This window comes from Dipodomys spectabilis, unplaced genomic scaffold (genome assembly GCF_019054845.1).
Source record: "Dipodomys spectabilis isolate Male_0828 unplaced genomic scaffold, ASM1905484v1 ptg000054l, whole genome shotgun sequence".
Lineage (NCBI taxonomy): Eukaryota > Metazoa > Chordata > Mammalia > Rodentia > Heteromyidae > Dipodomys > Dipodomys spectabilis.
Genome location: NW_024870731.1, coordinates 43,821,768 through 43,841,620, shown reverse-complemented (window position 1 = coordinate 43,841,620; position 19,853 = coordinate 43,821,768). Strand labels below are relative to the sequence as shown.

Here is a 19,853-nt window from a genome sequence, read left to right as displayed (position 1 = left end):
GCGCGTTGAGGGGGCCCCGCATCACCGGGACAGCCCCAGGGGCATGCTGAGGGGGCCCCGCATCACCGGGACAGCCCCAGGGGCGCGTTGAGGGGCCCCCCATCACCGGGACAGCCCCAGGGGCGCGTTGAGGAGCCCCCCATCACCGGGACAGCCCCAGGGGCGCGCTGAGAAGGCCCCGCATCACCGGGACAGCCCCAGGGGCATGCTGAGGGGACCCCGCATCACCGGGACAGCCCCAGGGGCATGCTGAGAAGGCCCCGCATCACCGGGACAGCCCCAGGGGCGCGCTGAGGGGGCCCCGCATCACCGGGACAGCCCCAGGGGCGCGTTGAGAGGACCCCGTATCACCAGGACAGCCCCGTCTTCCCCAGGCGTGCGTTCCTTCCCATCCAGCTGCCCGGGGGACCCCCGAGGCCTGGCCATTCTCCATCCTCCCCTGCTGCCCGTTTCCTCTGGCCCTGGGGTTCCCGGCGCTGAGCCACTTAAACCCAAGGTTGAGAAAGACGCCACGTGGCTACCATCTCCCCTCCTCCTAGCACCCCATCTTTCCAGACAGCACAGTTCAGGAACCGTGAGATTCCCTGCCCAGCGCCCTGGCAGGATGGCCTCCGTGAGACACCCCCTTTTCTGCAGGGAGGCCTCCGTGAGACACCCCCTTTTCTGCAGGGAGGCCTCCGTGAGACACCCCCTTTTCGGCCGGGAGGCCTCCGCGACACCCCCTTTTCTGCAGGGAGGCCTCCGCGACGCCCCCTTTTCTGCAGGGAGGCCTCCGCGACACCCCTTTTTCTGGTGCCCAGCGCACGCTGCCTTTTTTGCACAGGGCCTCCGCCCCTGTCCTGCCGCCCTCCAGTCTGGGCTGCTGAGGAGTTAGAGCATGCGCTGCGCCGGGCTGGGCACACGCGCGTGCACTTGCTCTCCCTGGTGACAAGGAAGCCAGGAGGCACCCACCCCGGGGTGCAGGTGCGGAGCACCCCTCCTGGAGCCCCTGGTCTGACCGTCCTGTCTCAGCCGCCACTGCTCCAGGGCCACCCTGCAGAGAGGGCCGGCATTCCGGGGACCCCTCTCCTCTCCCGCATGGGTCCCCCCAGGGCTTTCTGCAGGAACCCCATCCTGCCAGGCCTGGCTGCATTTCTGGGTTCAGCCAAGAAATGAGCTCATACCGCCCAGCCCCGCTTGCTGCGGACGTGCCCCCCCGCCCTGGCCTCCCCTCCGGGACGGGGTTCTGTGGAGGACCGGGCTCTGGGCTGAGCCGCCCGCCTTACAGGACCGCCCAGAAGCACTGCTGCGTCTCCTACCTGAAGGAGAAGAGCTGCATGGCCGGTGTCATGGGAGCCAAGGAGGGCGAGGCCTGCGGAGCCGAGGAGGAGGACAGCTGCGGCGTCTCCCTGTACAAGGCAAGCACGGCCTGTGCCGCGCGCCACCAGGCAGCGCCCGCGGGCCCCCCCCCCGCCCCAGGCAGCGCCCGCGGCCCCCCCCCCCCCCCCCCGCCCCAGGCCCAGGAGACACGCAGAATCATGGACGATCCCGGTGTGTGCCAGGCATTGGAGATGGATGGTGGTCCGCGGTGGGGGATGGAGCCCCCCTTTCGGGTCACATGCCAGAAGGCCACAGTGCCAAGGAGGTTGGTGAAGGATGTCTGTGCAGCCCAGGTGACAAGTTTGGCCACAGGCAGTGGAAATCCCTGAACAGGACGTTGGCTTCCCTCAGATGCAGGCCGGCCTGAGCCAGAGAAGCGCAGTGCGCAGCCCTCAGCCGCTGGGGCGGGGACGCGGGCTCCTCCCCTGAATTGGCCAGGGCCACTTAGCGGCTTTGGGGCCCCAGCGGTCCTGCGAGCACTGTGGAGGGGAGGGAGTCAATAACTGGAGCTGTTACACTGGCTCAGGCCACACAGCGTCTTCAGGGACCCGGCTTTCTGTTCAACCGTCCTCAGCTTGCAGCTTCTATCTCAAGTCATTTCATGACCCAATATGGCTGCAAAAGCGCCAGCCACCCAAATGTTCTCATGAAGGGAGACGTGAAGGGCAGAAAGGATGAACTTTGTGGTAGTCGGTCCCCATGAAAAGCTCTCTTGGAAACTACCCAGTGAAGTAGGGGATGCTGGCTTCTGGCTGGTCTGGCCAGTATGGAAATACGCTGCACTGCTGGTCAGGGTAGGACAGATACACTGCACTGCTGGTCAGGGTAGGACAGATACACTGCACTGCTGGTCAGGGTAGGACAGACACGCTGCACTGCTGGTCAGGGTAGGACAGACACGCTGCACCGCTGGTCAGGGTAGGACACACTGCGCTGCTGCGGGTGTGTCTCCAGTGCTTTCTGCAAAGGGACATTTATTTATTTACTTATGGAGACTAGCATAGCCCTGTGCTGTATTAGACCTGGGACATAGAGGTAGAGCTTCTGCCCTGAGACAGGATATGCAGGTGGGCAGAGGAGACCAGACTACACTGAATCGCGCCCTTGCCAGGCATAGTAGGATATGCTTGTGATCCCAGCTACTTGGGAGGCATAGATTGGGAGGACCGTGGTTCAAGACCAGTTCAAGTTAAAACAAACAAACCCTAGCAAACCCCAACTCAACCACCAAAGTGGGTACAGTAGTGTGTGCCTGTCATCCCAGCTATGTAGGAAACATATATAGGAATATCTTGGTCCTGGCCAGCCAAAGGAAAAGCACAAGAGCCTACCTGAAAATTAACCGAAAGCAAAAGAGCTGGTGGCCTAAGTGGTACAGCACTTGCTTAGAAATCACAAGGCCCTTAGTTCAAACCCCAGTACCACCAAAATAAAACAAAAGCAAACAGCCCAAACCATTCACCAGCCCCTCCAGGCACAGGGCAGGGAGTGATGGCCCACGTCTCCCACAGCAATGCTGTGACTGCTGTGGCCTGGGACTGAGAGTGAGGGCCGAGGGCCAGTCCTGCGAGTCCAACCCCAACCTGGGCTACCCCTGCAACCACGTCATGCTCTCCTGCTGTGAGGGCGAAGACCCCCTCATGGTGCCTGAGGTCCGCCAGCCTCCAGAGCCCCAGGCTGCCCCTCGGAGAGGTGAGTGAGGTCCTCCCCAGCCGGCGACTGGGGCAGGTGGGAGGAGCCAATGGCAGGTGGGAGGAGCCTAGGGTCGGTGGGAGGGAACAAAAGGGCAGGTGGGAGGAGCCAAGGGCAGGTGGGAAGAAACAAAGGGCAGGTGGGAGGAGCCAATGGCAGGTGGGAAGAAACAAAGGGCAGGTGGGAGGAGCCAAGGGCAGGTGGGAGGGGCCAAGGCCTGGTGGGAGGAAGCCATGGGCAGGTGTGAGGGGCCAAGGGCGAGTGTGAGGGGCCAAGGGTGAGTAGGAGGAGCCAAGGGTGGGTGGGAGGAGCCAAGGGTGGGTGGGAGGAGCCAAGGGCAGGTAGCCTCTGTGGGGACTCTGGTTCCACTGTCACGTTTGGGGAACAAGCTCTTCTCTCCACTGAGTGCTGAGGCCACTCCCTGTGGACTTTACCTTTTTACTTGTGAAATGAGGTTCTCACCATCTACCCCACCATGAGCCCAGCCGCCACCCAGTACCTTTGCACTTTCTTACCACCCTCCCAGCTTCTATCTTCTTCCACAGCTACTAATCCATCCATCCAATCATCCACTCATCTACCCACCCACCCATCCACCCACCCACCTACCCATCTGTTCATCCACCCATCCATCCACCTATTCATCATCCATCCATCCACTCATCCACCCAACCCATCCATCCACCCACTCATCCATCCATCCACCCATCATCCACCTATCCACCTATCCATCCACCCATTCACTCATCCATTCCTTTCTTCTCCACTTACCATCATCCATTTATCCCCTTACCATCCACCATCCATCCATCATCCATCCATCCATCCATCCCCCAATAATCAATCATCCAACCACTTTCCATCTACCACCAATCCACTGACCCATTCATTCATTACATCCACCCATCCACCCACCCACCCATGTATTCATCCATGCATCCACATGTCCATCCATCCATCCATCCGTCCATCCATCAATTCATTCATCTATCTACCCATCCATTCACTCACTGATCCATCTATCCACCCAACCTCACTGACTGGCAGACCTGCACTGGTTCATGAGGCTTGTGCACTCTACCACCGGTTCTGGCCAACCTGGCTCCATCTTGGCTGCTGACCGCCACTGCAGTTTCAGAGGCGGAGGTGGTGAGCCGCGAGGCCCTGACACTGGGCACAGAGGCTGAGCTGCCCAACAGCCTGCCCGGCGACGACCAGGATGAGTGCCTGCTGCTCCCCGGAGAGCTGTGCCAGCACCTCTGCATCAACACCGTGGGCTCCTACCGCTGTGCCTGCTTTCCTGGCTTCTCGCTGCAGGATGATGGCCGCTCCTGCCGTCCAGGTGAGCCGCGGACCGCGGGCGGAGCTGGGCTGCCCGCGGTGGGGATGGGGATGTGCCTCTGCTAAAGGCATGGAGCCCTGGGAATGCTGGAGGCTCTGTTCTGGAGCTCCCCCTGCTGGGCTGCCCAGGATGGAGTCATTGTCGGTGTGGACTTTTCTCTCCTCCACCCCTCTCTGTCCCACCTAGCTGTGAGATGATTCTTGCCTGAGCTACTCTGCAGTCTGAGCCTCAGTTTCTCCTGTAAGATGGGGGTGGGGGACGGTGTGGTTCCCAGGCGTGAGAAGGCCTGGTGGAGGATGGGAGCCTCCCCTTGCTGTCTGCCCATGCCAGATGGAGAACCCCGGCAGCCGGGCGTGGCGCCAGAGCCTGCACCCAGGCCAGAGCCGGCCCCCGCGGCCTCCAATTCCATCCCCATGCCGGTGCCACAGCCCAACACCTGCAAAGGTGAGTGGAGGGGCGTCCTCCATGGGGTGCTGGGCTCCAGCACGGCCTGGCCCCACTGGGGCTGGGGGCCAGGTGTGTAGCCCAGGCCACGGCGGGGCCTCTGACCCCCTGTGGTTCCCCCCAGACAACGGGCCCTGCAGGCAGGTGTGCAGAATCATCGGGGGCTCCGCCATGTGCTCCTGCTTCCCGGGCTATGCCATTATGGCGGACGGCGTGTCCTGTGAAGGTGAGGACTCTGGCCCCCCCCCACACACGCAAACCCAGCCGACCTGGGGTGGGGCTCCAGTCGGGCGGTCAGGTGGTCAGGACCCAGACTCACCGTGTGTGTGGTCTGGTTGCTGTGGTGGAGCCCAGAGGAGCCGCCTACACGCTTGCCACGGATTGCTCAGCTGTGCCCCAAGCCGTTTCTCAAGCTTGGACAGGAATGCAGGTCACCTGCAGATCTGGCCACACATATCCATCGAGACTGCCTCCGGTGCCCCAGGAGGCCCAGCCGGGCCTGGGAGTTCCTTCCTTCCTTCCTTCCTGTCAGTACTGGGGCTTGCACTTATGGCCTGGGTGCTGTCCCTTAGCTTTTTAGCTCAAGGCTGGCATTCTACCACTCAAACCACAGCTCCACTTCAACTTCTTGGTGGTTAATTAGAGATAAGAGTTTCCCAGACTTTCCTGCTTGGGCTGACTTTGAACCGCAATCCTCAGACCTCAGCTTCTTAAGTAGCTAGGATTGCAGATGTAAGCCACCAGGGCTCCCAACCAGGACTCTGTGGCTCTCTTTGGCCACACTTGCCTGTGAGGCCGTCCCTGTCCGTGTGACCAGGCTGCTCATCCCTGGGTGAGCCCTGGGTGGAGGAAGGGCAGGAGGAGCCGATGTGGTCACATGACAGCTGCACCCCGCAGCGGCCCCTCCCTCTCGCCTGCTCACCCAGGAGGTAGTTTCAGGGATTCCAGTCAGGTGAGCCCAGGATAGTCACCTCCCTCCCAGATGCTCAAATCCACATCTTGCCCTTGACCATCCAACACCAGGGGTGCTGCAGCCGTGCCAAGGCACACGCACAGAGGTGCCTGGCAGGCTTTTCTCTCCAGTGGTGGGGCAGACGCAGGTGAAGCTGTGCCCTCTGTCCAGCTGACCACAAGGCGTGGCCAGTGTCCACTCTCTGCAGGCCACCCGTCCTGCTCCGGGGCCTGTAGTAAGAGCTGTGGGGCGCGAGCCCGCACTCGGAGAGCACACACGCAGCCCTGCCCGCGGGCAGTCCCGCTCTGCTCTGCTGTGTCTGTAATCCTCAAATGCGTTACCAACCAGGAAAAGCTCAAGAACTTCTGAACTCGCTCCAGACTCGGAGTTTCCCTGGAAACTTCCTAACACCTGCCCACCCTCCCTCCAGCTCCCTTGGTAACCCCTTCTCTCCAGCCTTGCCCCTTAATCTAGAGTTCACAACGTGGCCGCTTCGGATGGACACAGACGTGGGGGGTGGGAGGAGGCCGTGTCTGGTCCTGCCCACTGTGAGGGAGGGTGGACAGCCTGGCCTCCCGAGACTCGCTTGCCGCTCCGCATCCTTCCTGGGGGAGGGAGGGAGGCCTGGTGCCGACATGGGTGGCAGACTTGGTTCTAAAGCCTAGCTGCCCCTCAGGTGGGCTAGGAGGTCCCGGGCAGCCCGGCCCCTCCCTGCCCCACCCGAAGCTCCCCAGGCCAAGCCCCTCTAACAGCCCTTCTGCTTTTCCCTCCCCCCCCCCCCCATTGGCTGCCACTAGACCAAGATGAGTGTCTGACGGGCGCTCATGATTGTAGCCGGCGGCAGTTCTGTGTGAACACCCTGGGATCCTTCTACTGTGTCAACCACACAGTGCTGTGTGCCGAGGGCTTTATCCTCAATGTGCACAGGAAGTGCGTGGGTAAGCGAGAGCCCCCGCTGCACCCCGCCACGGCCCGCCTTCCGCTCCACGCCAAGCCCGCCACACTGCCACAAGCTAAAGGGCCCGCCCTGTGCACGCCAGCCCAGCGACCCGTGTCCCGTGTCCCCTCCTGTCTCCACGTCTTGTCGTTTTGTCCCACCTGCTTCTCTCCGGGAGCTGCTTTTCCCAGGAGCGCGCCTGGGTGTGCGTCCTGGCTGGGCAGGGACGAGGTCAGATGGGAGCAGGGCAGCGTGAGGGGTCTGGAGGCTGGGGGAGGGCGTGCCGGGCGTCTTGTGCCTGGCAGCCCTGAGCTGTGGACAAGGTCTCATCCCCACCGTGATTTCCTCAGCCGTCCCAGGACTGTGGGGCATGGATGGGCGGTGCAGGGCTGGAGGCACAGTGAGCCGCTGGCTCACGGCTTGGTGGTCCTTAGAGGTACGTGGACGCTGGGGCACGTGGGCAGGTGCTGGGTCCAGCTGGCTCTGGACTGGCGCGTGGCAGTGGAGCACGCCTCCCTGAGCCTCTGTGAGGGCTGGGCACGGCCCAGCCTGTGTGTGGCAGGGTCAGGGCTGGGAAGCCGCTATCCCGTCCTGTCTCTCCGTGCCCATGTGGGGCTCCCGTGGGCGTCTGCAGCTAGAATTCACAGTGCTCTCACTGGGGACGCCTAAGCCAGCAGGGCCACAGGCCTGGCCCCAGGGCTCAGCAGCCTGGGAACAACAGCAGGGGCAGGCAGGGGGAGGAGTCACACCAGCGTGGGGCACTCTGGGAAGGCGGGCATTGGGCCTGACCCTGTCCAGCACGCACAGGACGCTGTGGGGCGGGCGGAGCAGCTCGGGGTGTGGGGTAGGGCCAGTGCAGGGTGCGCAGGGCATGCAGCCAGAGCCTCGTCTGTCTTCTCTGTGCTTGGGGACCATGTCCAGCCCGGACATTCCCTGCCTCCTCCATCGCTGGGCAGCCGGGCCGCTGGGCCGGGCCACGCGGCCCTGCAGACATGTTTGCCCAGGCCTCAGCGGTGGGCACAACATGGCCTCCCAATGTGCTTGTGGCCGTGGGCAGCTCATCCGGGTGGGCCGGGTCTGTGTGTGCCTGTGGGGAAGGGAAAGTGGAGGCTGCCAGGCCCGCGAGCTCCTTCTCTGGGGTGCTGCGCCCTGGGGGTGCGGCTGCCGGTGGCCTGGAGGTCAGGCTCTCGCCTGCGGGGCTGCAGCCTGTTCCTGCCAGGCCCAGTGGCATCTGTGGCAATGCCTGTGTGTCCCACACGTGTAGTCCGCCGGAAGGTGAGAGAGGAGGGCCTCACTCGGCTCGGCCACGTTCTCAGCCGTGGGGGCGCCACCTCCAGACGGCGTGGAAGGGTCCCCCCCCCCGCCGCCCGGGTGGGTCCGTGCAAAGGACCTGGACGGGATTTTGCCATCAGCTGTGGTGCGCTGTCTGGCATGTCCCAGCGGTCCTTGAAGGGCCGAGCAGCAGTGCAAGGGGAGGGGAGGGGAGAGGAGGGGAGGGGAAGGGAGAGGAGGAGAGGGGAGGGGAGGGGGGGAGGGGAGCAGCTCCAGCCCCCGGGCTCCTGCAGCACAGCAGTGGTGAGTGGTGAATGGCCGTCCAGGGCTCCCTGCAGACACCAGCGCTCTGCCCTCCACCCTGGCTGCTTCCCGGCTGGAGTGCAGGGACCCCTGTGTCTGAGAGGCTGGCTTCCCTACCTGATGCGGGGCACTGTGGGACCGTGGGGCTGCCGGTCCCCAGAGAGGCTTGGCTGTGCTCTCCCTTGTGATGGCTCCTGGGGGCCGGGTGGTTGGAAGGTGCTTCTGGGGCCAGCCGGGCCGGTGTGTTGTGCCGGTGCCCATTCTGCCCATTCACAGCTGTCTAGCACCCTCTGCTGCTGCAGGAGGATGAGGCCATGGCTCCGACCCCCTCCCCCATCCTGCATCATGGCTGGGGCCACGGGCTGCTGACCTTTGCTCCCCAGCCATCCCCCTTCTCAGCCGGCCTCTCCCTCCCAGCTTCTTATCTGTGGAGGGGCTGGAGGGTGGCCCTGGGCCTCGTCTCCAGGTTCTCTCTCCCTCCAGTGACCTCAGCCCTCCGATCACCCCAAATGAGCATTTCCCCCTGGGCCCCTGCAGGGGACTCGGAAGGCCTCCGGTGACCTCTGACCCTTGCACTCACCGCCCTGGAGCTCCCGCGCCTCCCCGGGGGCCCCTGGGGCTCCCGCGCCTCCCCGGAGGCCCCTGGGGCTCCCACGCCTCCCCGTGGGCCCCAGCACTGTCCCTCCTCTCAGCCCACAGTCCTGGGCTCTCGGCTCTCTCCCCGGCCTTCACCTCCTCTGCCGATGCAGCTTGGTTCTGGCTTTCCAGTACATCCACGGCCTCATGCTGCCCCTCCACCCGCCGCCCTCTCCTGCCTGCCGTCTCCTTCCCCCCCGCCCCCCCCCCCGTCCTTCCCCAGCCCGGAACCTTCTGTGGCTCCCATCCTGCATCCTGGTCCGGCCTCGCTCACATTCTCCCTTCTCCCCCTCGGCCACACCTGCGGGTCTCCCATGCCGTCCTCTGCCTGGACTGTCTGTGTCAGCCCTTCAACTTCTTGCTCCAAGGTCCTTCTGAGATCAGCCCGGCTCAGCCCGGCTCAGCCCGGCGTCTGCTGGCGCCCTCTCCCGCATCCGCACTGGCAGCCCGGCGTCTGCTGGCCTCACCGCCCTCCCCAGCGATTCTGCCTCTAGGCGGCTCCATCCACTCCCCGCCCCTCTGGTGCTTGGCCCGTGGCTAGGCCAGGCAGCGCCTCGGAGGGAGGGGCCGTGGGCCATGGAGACGCAGGCCCTGGCTCTGGAGGGGCCCAGCTCTGACGGCCGCCCCATCTTCCCCGCAGACATCAACGAGTGTGTGACAGACCTGCACACGTGCAGCCGCGGCCAGCACTGCCTGAACACCGTGGGCTCCTTCCGCTGCTACCAGGAGCTCACCTGCGAGCCGGGCTACGAGTTCAAGGAAGGAGAGTGCTCCGGTGAGGCGCCACTCCCAGTCAGCCCCACCCTGGCCACGCTGGCCACACCGAAGCCCGGCCCACGCTGCCCACACTGCCACACTGCCCACGCCAGCCACACCAAAGCCCGGCCCACGCTGCCACACTGCCCACGCTGCCACACTGCCCACGCTGCCACACTGCCCATGTTGCTGCCCACGCTACCACACTGCCCACGCTGCCCACACTGCCCACGCTGCCCACACTGCCCATGCTGCCCACGCCGGCCACACCAAAGCCCGGTCCACGCTGCCCATGCTGCCCATGCTGCCCATACTGCCCACACTGCCCACACTGGCTTCCTGCCCTGGAGGATGAGCAGCTGGCTCTGAGTGTCCTGCCTCTGGGTGGTGGGTTGGGTAGGAGCGGGGGTTGGGTAGGAGCGGGGATTGGGTAGGAGCGGGGGTTGGGTAGGAGGGGGGTTGGGTAGGAGCGGGGATTGGGTAGGAGAGGGGGTTGGGTAGAAGAGGGGGTTGGGTAGGAGGGGGTGTTGGGTAGGAGGGGGGGAGTCCCAGGCAGGAGTGGGAGGGACCAGGGCGTGGCCCCCTGCTGACAGCGGGGTGCCATTCAGTCCTTCCCCATGCCTCCATCTCCCTGTTGGTACAGGAGGCGGGGTCCCAGGGAAGAGCGCTTCTGTCTCTTTCACTGGAAAGTTCCAGCCTTCTAAGGAGAGGTGAAGCTGTCGGATATTTCACCAAGCACTTTCTGAGCTGCTTTTATGTGCCTGGCAGGGTGCTGGGTGCCAGGGGTGGGGCGGGGTCCCGTCTCTGAGCTGTGCAGGGGTGCGGGCGGGGGTCTTGTGTCTGCCCTGTGCAGTGGTGTGGGCGGGGTCCCGTCTCTGAGCTGTGCAGGGGTGTGGGCGGGGGTCCCGTGTCTGAGCTGTGCAGGGGTGTGGGCGGGGTCTCGTGTCTGAGCTGTGCAGGGGTGGGGCGGGGTCCCGTGTCTGAGCTGTGCAGGGGTGCGGGTGGGGTCCCGTCTCTTGAGTTGTGCAGGGGTGCAGCGGGGGTCCCGTGTCTGAGCTGTGCAGGGGTGCGGGCGGGGTCCCGTCTCTGAGCTGTGCAGGGGTGTGGGCGGGGTCCCATCTCTGCCCTGTGCAGGGGTGCAGGGCATTCACAGCAGGGTGGCAGTGGCTGCAGGGGGGTGTGGGGTCGAGGGAGGCTGCGGCTGCACTGGGGCCGTATGATGAGAAGCTTCTGGGAAGGTCGTGGAGGTGTGTGGCACGGGTGGGGGGAGGGGCGTGTACACCGGGGCCTGTGGGCACTGCCTGCCGAGCTGAGCCCGCGACCCAGCGGCGGGCACTGGCCCCACATCCGTCTGCGCCCTCGAGGGTCAGACAGCGAGTAGCGTGCGTCCCTGGCCCGGCTCCGCCGTGGCCCAGGCCTGCTCTTGCCCCCATTTTCCTCGCACCTTGCCGTTCTGCGGGCCGGCTGGGCACTGCGTGTCTCCCCGTGGATGTCGGGGACCCCACCCCCTCCCACATGGCACGCGGAGTCCTCTGCGACCCGGGGACCACACGGGCTGCGCGTGGGGAGTGGGCAGGGCTGCTGCATGTCCACTTGCCACCGACCCCCCCCCCCCTGTGTGCAGACGTGGACGAGTGTGCAGCAGGCACGCACAACTGCCAGGCCGGCTTCTCGTGCCAGAACACCGAGGGCTCCTTCTACTGCCAGGCCCGCCAGCGCTGCATGGATGGCTTCCTGCTGGACCCCGAGGGCAACTGTGTGGGTGAGCGGCGCTCCTGGGGCGGCGGGGGTGCTGAGGGCTGGGGCCGGGCGCCCTGCCTGCGGGGCCCACGCGTGGCTGCAGCAAGAGTCCTTCCCAGAGGCCTCACCGGGAGAGCGGCTCCACGCGCCCTCCACGGAGTTCCTCCATGTGTGGCTAGACCCACACATGTGGCATGTTAGAGAGCGAGGGGCGTGGACGGGGGGTGGACGGCCACGTGACACCAAACACAAATGTCACAGCGCACAAATGCCCATAAAGCCTCTGCAACCTTTGTTTTCAGAGTTAGAGGAGCTTTCTGGAACAGTCCACGCTGGACTCGGGGGTCAGAGTTAGAGGAGCCTTCTGGAACAGTCCACACTGGGCTCCGGGGTCAGAGTTAGAGGAGCCTTCTGGAACAGTCCACGCTGGGCTCTGGGGTCAGAGTTAGAGGAGCCTTCTGGAACAGTCCACGCTGGGCTCCGGGGTCAGAGTTAGAGGAGCCTTCGGGCACAGTCCATGCTGGGCTCCTGGGCTGAGGCTGCAGGTGTAACCTCACCGTTCCTGGAGAGTCCGAGGCCCAGCCCTGGCCTCCCCTTCCTCGCCTCCTCTACAAAGCCCGGGCTCAGCCCTGCAGCCGGGCCCGCGTTTCCGGAGCAGCCGGTCCTCGCAGGGCGCTGGTGGCCCCTGGGCCGTGTGTGTGTGTGTGTGTGTGTGTGTGTGTGTGTGTGTGTCAGGGCAGTGGGACAGAGGAAGAGGTAGGGAACGGCGCTGCAGGGCTGGACACCGGGGTGGACAGGACGAGGGGCGTGCGAGGCCCCGCGCGGTTGCAGGCCCGTCCCTGCACAATGGGGTCCGGGCGTGGAGGACTCTGATTGAAGGCAGAGCCCTCCCCCCCCTCTGTATCCCGCTCACTGACTTCCCTAGGAGTCAGCCCCTAAGGCCTGAGGCCCTCGGGACCCTGCAGGGCTGAGGGTCCCCATCGTTTCCCTGGGACCTCTCCTCCTGTCCAGGCCTAGGCCGGGTGTGGCAGCGGCTTTGTGACTTGGAACAGCTTCCTGGTGACTTGCTTGTGGACTGTGTTTCCTGAGCACAAGTACTCTAATAAGTGATAAGACACTCAGGGGATAAATTGTGAGACCATCCTCCTGGGCTTGTTCGGGACTGAGAAGGCAAGCCAGCCTGCCACTTGGACACTAGGGAGCAGTAGTGTGCCAGGGAAGCAGGGCCGTGGGTGCAAAGGCCCGGGGGTAGCATTGTAGGCTGCAAGGCAGACAGCGGGACTGGATGTAGTATGTGCAGGCATGCTGGGGGGTGGGGTGGGTGTCAGGTCCCGTACTCTCTGTAAGATGGGCAGCCTGTGGCAGAAGTGTGGCTGGCCCGTTATCCCAGACCTGGGCCTTGGACACCCTGTAGGGGTCTGGGGTGGACCCTCGGGGGCGGGGCACTCTAGCATTGCTGTCCTGTCTGGAGCTGGCCCGGAGCCCCCTACTGTCCACTCTCCCAGCGTGGCCCTGAGCCAGATGCCCAGGCCTGGGAGGGGCAGTGCTGGACTCCCTTCCCTCCGCAGACATCAACGAGTGCGCGTCCCTCTCCGCGCCGTGCCGCCCGGGCTTCAGCTGCATCAACACCGTGGGCTCCTACACCTGCCAGAGGAGCCCGCTGGCCTGCCGGCGGGGCTACCACGCCAGCGAGGACGGCTCCCAGTGCGTGGGTAAGCCGCCCTCCCCGCGCCCGCTCGGCCACCTGGCTCCCTGCCTGCGGGGCCGGGGGGGGGGGGGGTGCCCGGGACTCAGGGTGCCCCGCTTGCCCGCCCCGCAGACGTGAACGAGTGTGAGACGGGTGTGCACCGCTGCGGGGAGGGCCAGCTGTGCCACAACCTCCCGGGCTCCTATCGCTGCGACTGCAAGGCCGGCTTCCAGCGCGACGCCTTCGGCCGGGCCTGCGTCGGTAGGCAGCGCCAGGGTCAGGATCTCCGGAGAGCAGGGCGCCGCCCCTCCGCGCCCCACGCGACTCTCCGCGCCCCCTGCGCCCCTCCGCGCCCTCTGCACCCCTCCGCACCCCCCGCGGCCCCCCAAGACTCTCCGCGCCTTCCATGCCCTCCGCGCCCCCCGCGGCCCTCTGCGCCCTCTGCGCCCTCCGCGCCCCCCCCGCGGCCCCCCGCGCCCCCCCGCGGCCCCCCGCGCCCCCCCCCCGCGACTCTCCGCGCCCCCCCGCGACTCTCCGCGCCCCCCCGCGCCCCCCCCCCGCGACTCTCCGCGCCCCTCCGCGCCTCCCCCCCCGCGACTCTCCGCGCCCCCCCGCGCCTCCCCCCCCCGCGACTTTCCGCGCCCCCCGCGCCCCCCCCCCGCGACTTTCCGCGCCCCCCCGCGCCCCCCCCCGCGACTCTCCGCGCCCCTCCGCGCCCCCCCCCCGCGACTCTCCGCGCCCCTCCGCGCCTCCCCCCCCGCGACTCTCCGCGCCCCCCGCGCCCCCCCCGCGACTCTCCGCGCCCCCCGCGCCCCCCCCGCGACTCTCCGCGCCCTCTGCGCCCCCCCCCCCCGCGACTCTCCGCGCCCTCTGCGCCCTCCGCGCCCCCCCCCCCGCGCCCTCCGCGCCCCCCGCACCCCCCCGCGCCCCTCCGCCCTCCTGCCCTGTCTGCCCCTGCCCAGGCCGTCTCCTCTCACCTCCTCTGCCTGGCCTTCCTTGGTCCTCCAGCCTCCGCCCCTGGTCCTCCAGCCTCCGCCCTCTGCCTCCGCCCGTGCCCCCACAGCTGCCGCCACGCTGCCTCCCCACCCCTCCCTTCCCGCCCGGTCTCTCCCTCCCGGCCCTTCCCCCCAGCCCTGTAGCTCCTGGGGCTAAGCCAGCCACTTTGGGGCCACCTGCTCACAGGCTGTGCCCCTGGGCTTCCCGCCCCCTCCCCCGCAGACGTGAACGAGTGCTGGGCCTCGCCGGGCCGCCTGTGCCAGCACACGTGCGAGAACACGCCGGGCTCCTACCGCTGCTCCTGCGCCGCCGGCTTCGTGCTGGCCGCCGACGGCAAGCACTGCGAAGGTACCGCACCGCCGGCCCGGCCGGCCTGCCGCACCCGCCCCGGCCCCTCCGGCCTACCGCACCCGCCCCTCCCGCCTACCACACCGGCCCGGCCCCTCCCACCTGCCGCACCCGCCCCCGGCCCCTCCCACCTACCACACCCGCCCGGCCCCTCCCACCGACCTGGCCCGGCCCCTCCCGCCTACCACACCCGCCCCGGCCCCTCCCGCCTACCGCAGCCGGCCCGGCCCCTCCCATCTACCGACCCCGTCCCCGGCCCCTCCCATCTACCACACCCGCCCCGGCCCCTCCCATCTACCGCACCGGCCTGGCCCCTCCCACCGACCACACCCGCCCCGGCCCCTCCCGCCTACCACACCCGGCCTGGCCCCTCCCACCGACCACACCCGCCCCTCCCGCCTACCACACCCGCCCCGGCCCCTCCCACCTACCACACCCGGCCCGGCCCCTCCCATCTACCGCCCCCGCCCCCGGCCCCTCCCACCTACCACACCCGGCCCGGCCCCTCCCACCTACCACACCCGCCCCGGCCCCTCCCACCTACCACACCCGCCCCCGCCCCTCCCACCTACCGCACCGGCCTGGCCCCTCCCACCTACCACACCCGGCCCGGCCCCTCCCATCTACCGCCCCCGCCCCTGGCCCCTCCCATCTACCGCACCCGCCCCGGCCCCTCCCACCTACCACACCCGCCCCGGCCCCTCCCACCTACCACACCCGCCCCCGCCCCTCCCACCTACCGCACCGGCCTGGCCCCTCCCACCTACCACACCCGGCCCGCCCCTCCCATCTACCGCCCCCGCCCCTGGCCCCTCCCATCTACCGCACCCGCCCCGGCCCCTCCCACCTACCACACCCGCCCCGGCCCCTCCCACCTACCACACCCGCCCCCGCCCCTCCCACCTACCGCACCGGCCTGGCCCCTCCCACCTACCACACCCGGCCCGGCCCCTCCCATCTACCGCCCCCGCCCCTGGCCCCTCCCATCTACCGCACCGGCCCGGCCCCTCCCACCTACCACACCCGGCCCGGCCCCTCCCACCTACCACACCCGGCCCGGCCCCTCCCACCTACCGCACCCGCTCCTGGCCCCTCCCATCTACCGCCCCCGCCCCCGGCCCCTCCCATCTACTCCGCCCCCGGCCCCTCCCACCTACTCCGCCCCTGGCCCCTCCCACCTACTCCACCCGCCCCTGGCCCCTCCCACCTACTCCACCCGCCCCTGGCCCCTCCCACCTACTCCGCCCTGGCCCCTCCCACCTACTGGCCCGGCCCCTCCCACCTACTCCGCACCCACCCCCGGCCCCTCCCACCTGCCGGCCCGGCCCCTGCGCCTGCCCCTCTCGGGCGGTGCTGCAGGCCTGGCTTTCCCCGCAGGCAGGGGCACGCAGGCAGAGGGGGAGGCAGGGATAAACGGGACACGGCTGCCCGGCGAGCACACACGGGCTGCCGGCGCACGCCAGCCGCCTTCGGGAAGCCAGCCATTTCAGTCACTCCTCCAGCCAGCCGCTCTCTGCACGCGGCTGATGGATGGAAGCGCTTGACGGACTCAGCGCGCTCAAGCCAGCCGCGTGCACCGGCCTGGCCACGGGCCGCGGCCGCTGCGGGACAGTCCTCGCCGGCACGTTCGGGTCGGGTCTGCCCTCCCCTGCTGGCCCGGCTCCCTCACCTCCTGCCCTCCGTGGGCAACAGGCTCGCCTTCCAGAACTAGCACCACCCAGGCCAGGGCAGGGTGCGCCGAGGGGGTCCCAGCCTCACGCCTCATGCCGGGGGGCGTGGAGAGCCCGAGGCTCCCAGACACCACACAGCCACCCAAACCACCGCTCACCTCGGTCTGACAGCTCCTGCATCACGCGGGACAGTGACAAGGACAGGCAGAGGTGACAGTGACAAGGTCAGGCAGAGGTGACAGTGACAAGGTCAGGCAGAGGCGACAGTGACAAGGTCAGGCAGAGGTGACAGTGACAAGGTCAGGCAGAGGCAACGGTGACAAGGTCAGACAGAGGTGACAGTGACAAGGTCAGACAGAGGCGACAGTGACAAGGTCAGACAGAGGCGACAGTGACAAGGTCAGACAGAGGCGACAGTGACAAGGTCAGACAGAGGCGACAGTGACAAGGTCAGGCAGAGGTGACAGTGACAAGGTCAGACAGAGGTGACAGTGACAAGGTCAGACAGAGGCAACGGTGACAAGGTCAGACAGAGGTGACAGTGACAAGGTCAGGCAGAGGCGTGACAGTGACAAGGTCAGGCAGAGGTGACAGTGACAAGGTCAGACAGAGGCGTGACAGTGACAAGGTCAGGCAGAGGCGTGACAGTGACAAGGTCAGGCAGAGGCGACAGTGACAAGGTCAGACAGAGGCGACAGTGACAAGGTCAGACAGAGGCGTGACAGTGACAAGGTCAGGCAGAGGCGACGGTGACAAGGTCAGGCAGAGGTGACAGTGACAAGGTCAGGCAGAGGCGTGACAGTGACAAGGTCAGACAGAGGCGTGACAGTGACAAGGTCAGGCAGAGGCGACAGTGACAAGGTCAGGCAGAGGTGACAGTGACAAGGTCAGACAGAGGCGTGACAGTGACAAGGTCAGGCAGAGGCGGCAGTGACAAGGTCAGACAGAGGTGACAGTGACAAGGTCAGACAGAGGCGACAGTGACAAGGTCAGACAGAGGCGTGACAGTGACAAGGTCAGGCAGAGGCGACAGTGACAAGGTCAGACAGAGGCGACAGTGACAAGGTCAGGCAGAGGCGTGACAGTGACAAGGTCAGACAGAGGCGACAGTGACAAGGTCAGACAGGCGACAGTGACAAGGTCAGACAGAGGCGACAGTGACAAGGTCAGGCAGAGGCGACAGTGACAAGGTCAGGCAGAGGCGACAGTGACAAGGTCAGGCAGAGGCGTGACGGTGACAAGGTCAGGCAGAGGCGTGACAGTGACAAGGTCAGGCAGAGGTGACAGTGACAAGGTCAGGCAGAGGCGACAGTGACAAGGTCAGACAGGCGACAGTGACAAGGTCAGACAGAGGTGACAGTGACAAGGTCAGGCAGAGGCGTGACAGTGACAAGGTCAGACAGAGGCGTGACAGTGACAAGGTCAGGCAGAGGCGACAGTGACAAGGTCAGGCAGAGGCGTGACAGTGACAAGGTCAGGCAGAGGCGACGGTGACAAGGTCAGGCAGAGGCGACAGTGACAAGGTCAGGCAGAGGCGACAGTGACAAGGTCAGGCAGAGGCGACAGTGACAAGGTCAGACAGAGGCGACAGTGACAAGGTCAGGCAGAGGCGTGACAGTGACAAGGTCAGACAGAGGCGTGACAGTGACAAGGTCAGACAGAGGCAACGGTGACAAGGTCAGACAGAGGTGACAGTGACAAGGTCAGACAGAGGCGTGACAGTGACAAGGTCAGGCAGAGGCGACAGTGACAAGGTCAGGCAGAGGCGTGACAGTGACAAGGTCAGGCAGAGGCGACGGTGACAAGGTCAGACAGAGGCGACGGTGACAAGGTCAGGCAGAGGCGACGGTGACAAGGTCAGACAGAGGCGACAGTGACAAGGTCAGGCAGAGGCGTGACAGTGACAAGGTCAGGCAGAGGCGACAGTGACAAGGTCAGACAGAGGCGACAGTGACAAGGTCAGACAGAGGCGTGACAGTGACAAGGTCAGGCAGAGGCGACAGTGACAAGGTCAGGCAGAGGCGACAGTGACAAGGTCAGGCAGAGGCGTGACAGTGACAAGGTCAGGCAGAGGCGTGACAGTGACAAGGTCAGGCAGAGGCGACGGTGACAAGGTCAGACAGAGGCGACGGTGACAAGGTCAGGCAGAGGCGACGGTGACAAGGTCAGGCAGAGGCGACGGTGACAAGGTCAGGCAGAGGCGACGGTGACAAGGTCAGGCAGAGGCGACGGTGACAGGGTCAGGCAGAGGCGTGACAGTGACAGGGTCAGACAGAGGCGTGACAGTGACAAGGTCAGGCAGAGGCGTGACAGTGACAAGGTCAGGCAGAGGCGTGACAGTGACAAGGTCAGGCAGAGGCCACAGTGACAAGGTCAGGCAGAGGTGACGGTGACAAGGTCAGGCAGAGGCGACGGTGACAAGGTCAGGCAGAGGCGTGACAGTGACAAGGTCAGGCAGAGGCGTGACAGTGACAAGGTCAGGCAGAGGCGTGACAGTGACAAGGTCAGGCAGAGGCGTGACAGTGACAAGGTCAGGCAGAGGCCACAGTGACAAGGTCAGACAGAGGCGTGACAGTGACAAGGTCAGACAGAGGTGACAGTGACAAGGACAGGCAGAGGCGACAGTGACAAGGTCAGACAGAGGCGACAGTGACAAGGTCAGGCAGAGGCGACAGTGACAAGGTCAGACAGAGGCGTGACAGTGACAAGGTCAGACAGAGGCGACAGTGACAAGGTCAGACAGAGGCGACAGTGACAAGGTCAGACAGAGGCGACGGTGACAAGGTCAGGCAGAGGCGACGGTGACAAGGTCAGACAGAGGCGACGGTGACAAGGTCAGACAGAGGCGACGGTGACAAGGTCAGACAGAGGCGACGGTGACAAGGTCAGGCAGAGGCGACGGTGACAAGGTCAGGCAGAGGCGTGACAGTGACAAGGTCAGACAGAGGCGACAGTGACAAGGTCAGACAGAGGCGACGGTGACAAGGTCAGGCAGAGGCGTGACAGTGACAAGGTCAGACAGAGGCGTGACAGTGACAAGGTCAGGCAGAGGCGTGACAGTGACAAGGTCAGACAGAGGCGACAGTGACAAGGTCAGACAGAGGCGACAGTGACAAGGTCAGACAGAGGCGACGGTGACAAGGTCAGGCAGAGGCGTGACAGTGACAAGGTCAGACAGAGGCGACAGTGACAAGGTCAGACAGAGGCGACGGTGACAAGGTCAGGCAGAGGCGTGACAGTGACAAGGTCAGGCAGAGGCGTGACAGTGACAAGGTCAGGCAGAGGCGACGGTGACAAGGTCAGGCAGAGGCGTGACAGTGACAAGGTCAGGCAGAGGCGACGGTGACAAGGTCAGACAGAGGCGACGGTGACAAGGTCAGGCAGAGGCGTGACAGTGACAAGGTCAGGCAGAGGCGTGACAGTGACAAGGTCAGACAGAGGCGACAGTGACAAGGTCAGGCAGAGGCGACGGTGACAAGGTCAGACAGAGGCGACAGTGACAAGGTCAGGCAGAGGCGACGGTGACAAGGTCAGGCAGAGGCGACGGTGACAAGGTCAGGCAGAGGCGTGACAGTGACAAGGTCAGACAGAGGCGTGACAGTGACAAGGTCAGGCAGAGGCGTGACAGTGACAAGGTCAGGCAGAGGCGACAGTGACAAGGTCAGACAGAGGCGACAGTGACAAGGTCAGGCAGAGGCGACAGTGACAAGGTCAGACAG

At 65.8% G+C, this 19,853-nt stretch overlaps 1 protein-coding gene across 1 annotated transcript in view; it reads left to right on the top strand.

The window, feature by feature from the left end:
• Fbln2 (fibulin 2) overlaps positions 1-19,853 on the top strand; it is a 63,213-nt gene that overhangs the window by 26,778 nt on the left and 16,582 nt on the right. Inside the window, exons 4-14 of the mRNA XM_042679964.1 lie at positions 1,268-1,397; positions 2,871-3,051; positions 4,184-4,393; positions 4,724-4,837; positions 4,962-5,063; positions 6,587-6,727; positions 9,578-9,712; positions 11,318-11,455; positions 13,002-13,145; positions 13,253-13,381; positions 14,339-14,464. Of these exons, the coding sequence (XP_042535898.1) occupies positions 1,268-1,397; positions 2,871-3,051; positions 4,184-4,393; positions 4,724-4,837; positions 4,962-5,063; positions 6,587-6,727; positions 9,578-9,712; positions 11,318-11,455; positions 13,002-13,145; positions 13,253-13,381; positions 14,339-14,464 (1,550 nt within the window). The remainder of the gene's footprint in view (positions 1-1,267; positions 1,398-2,870; positions 3,052-4,183; positions 4,394-4,723; positions 4,838-4,961; positions 5,064-6,586; positions 6,728-9,577; positions 9,713-11,317; positions 11,456-13,001; positions 13,146-13,252; positions 13,382-14,338; positions 14,465-19,853) is intronic.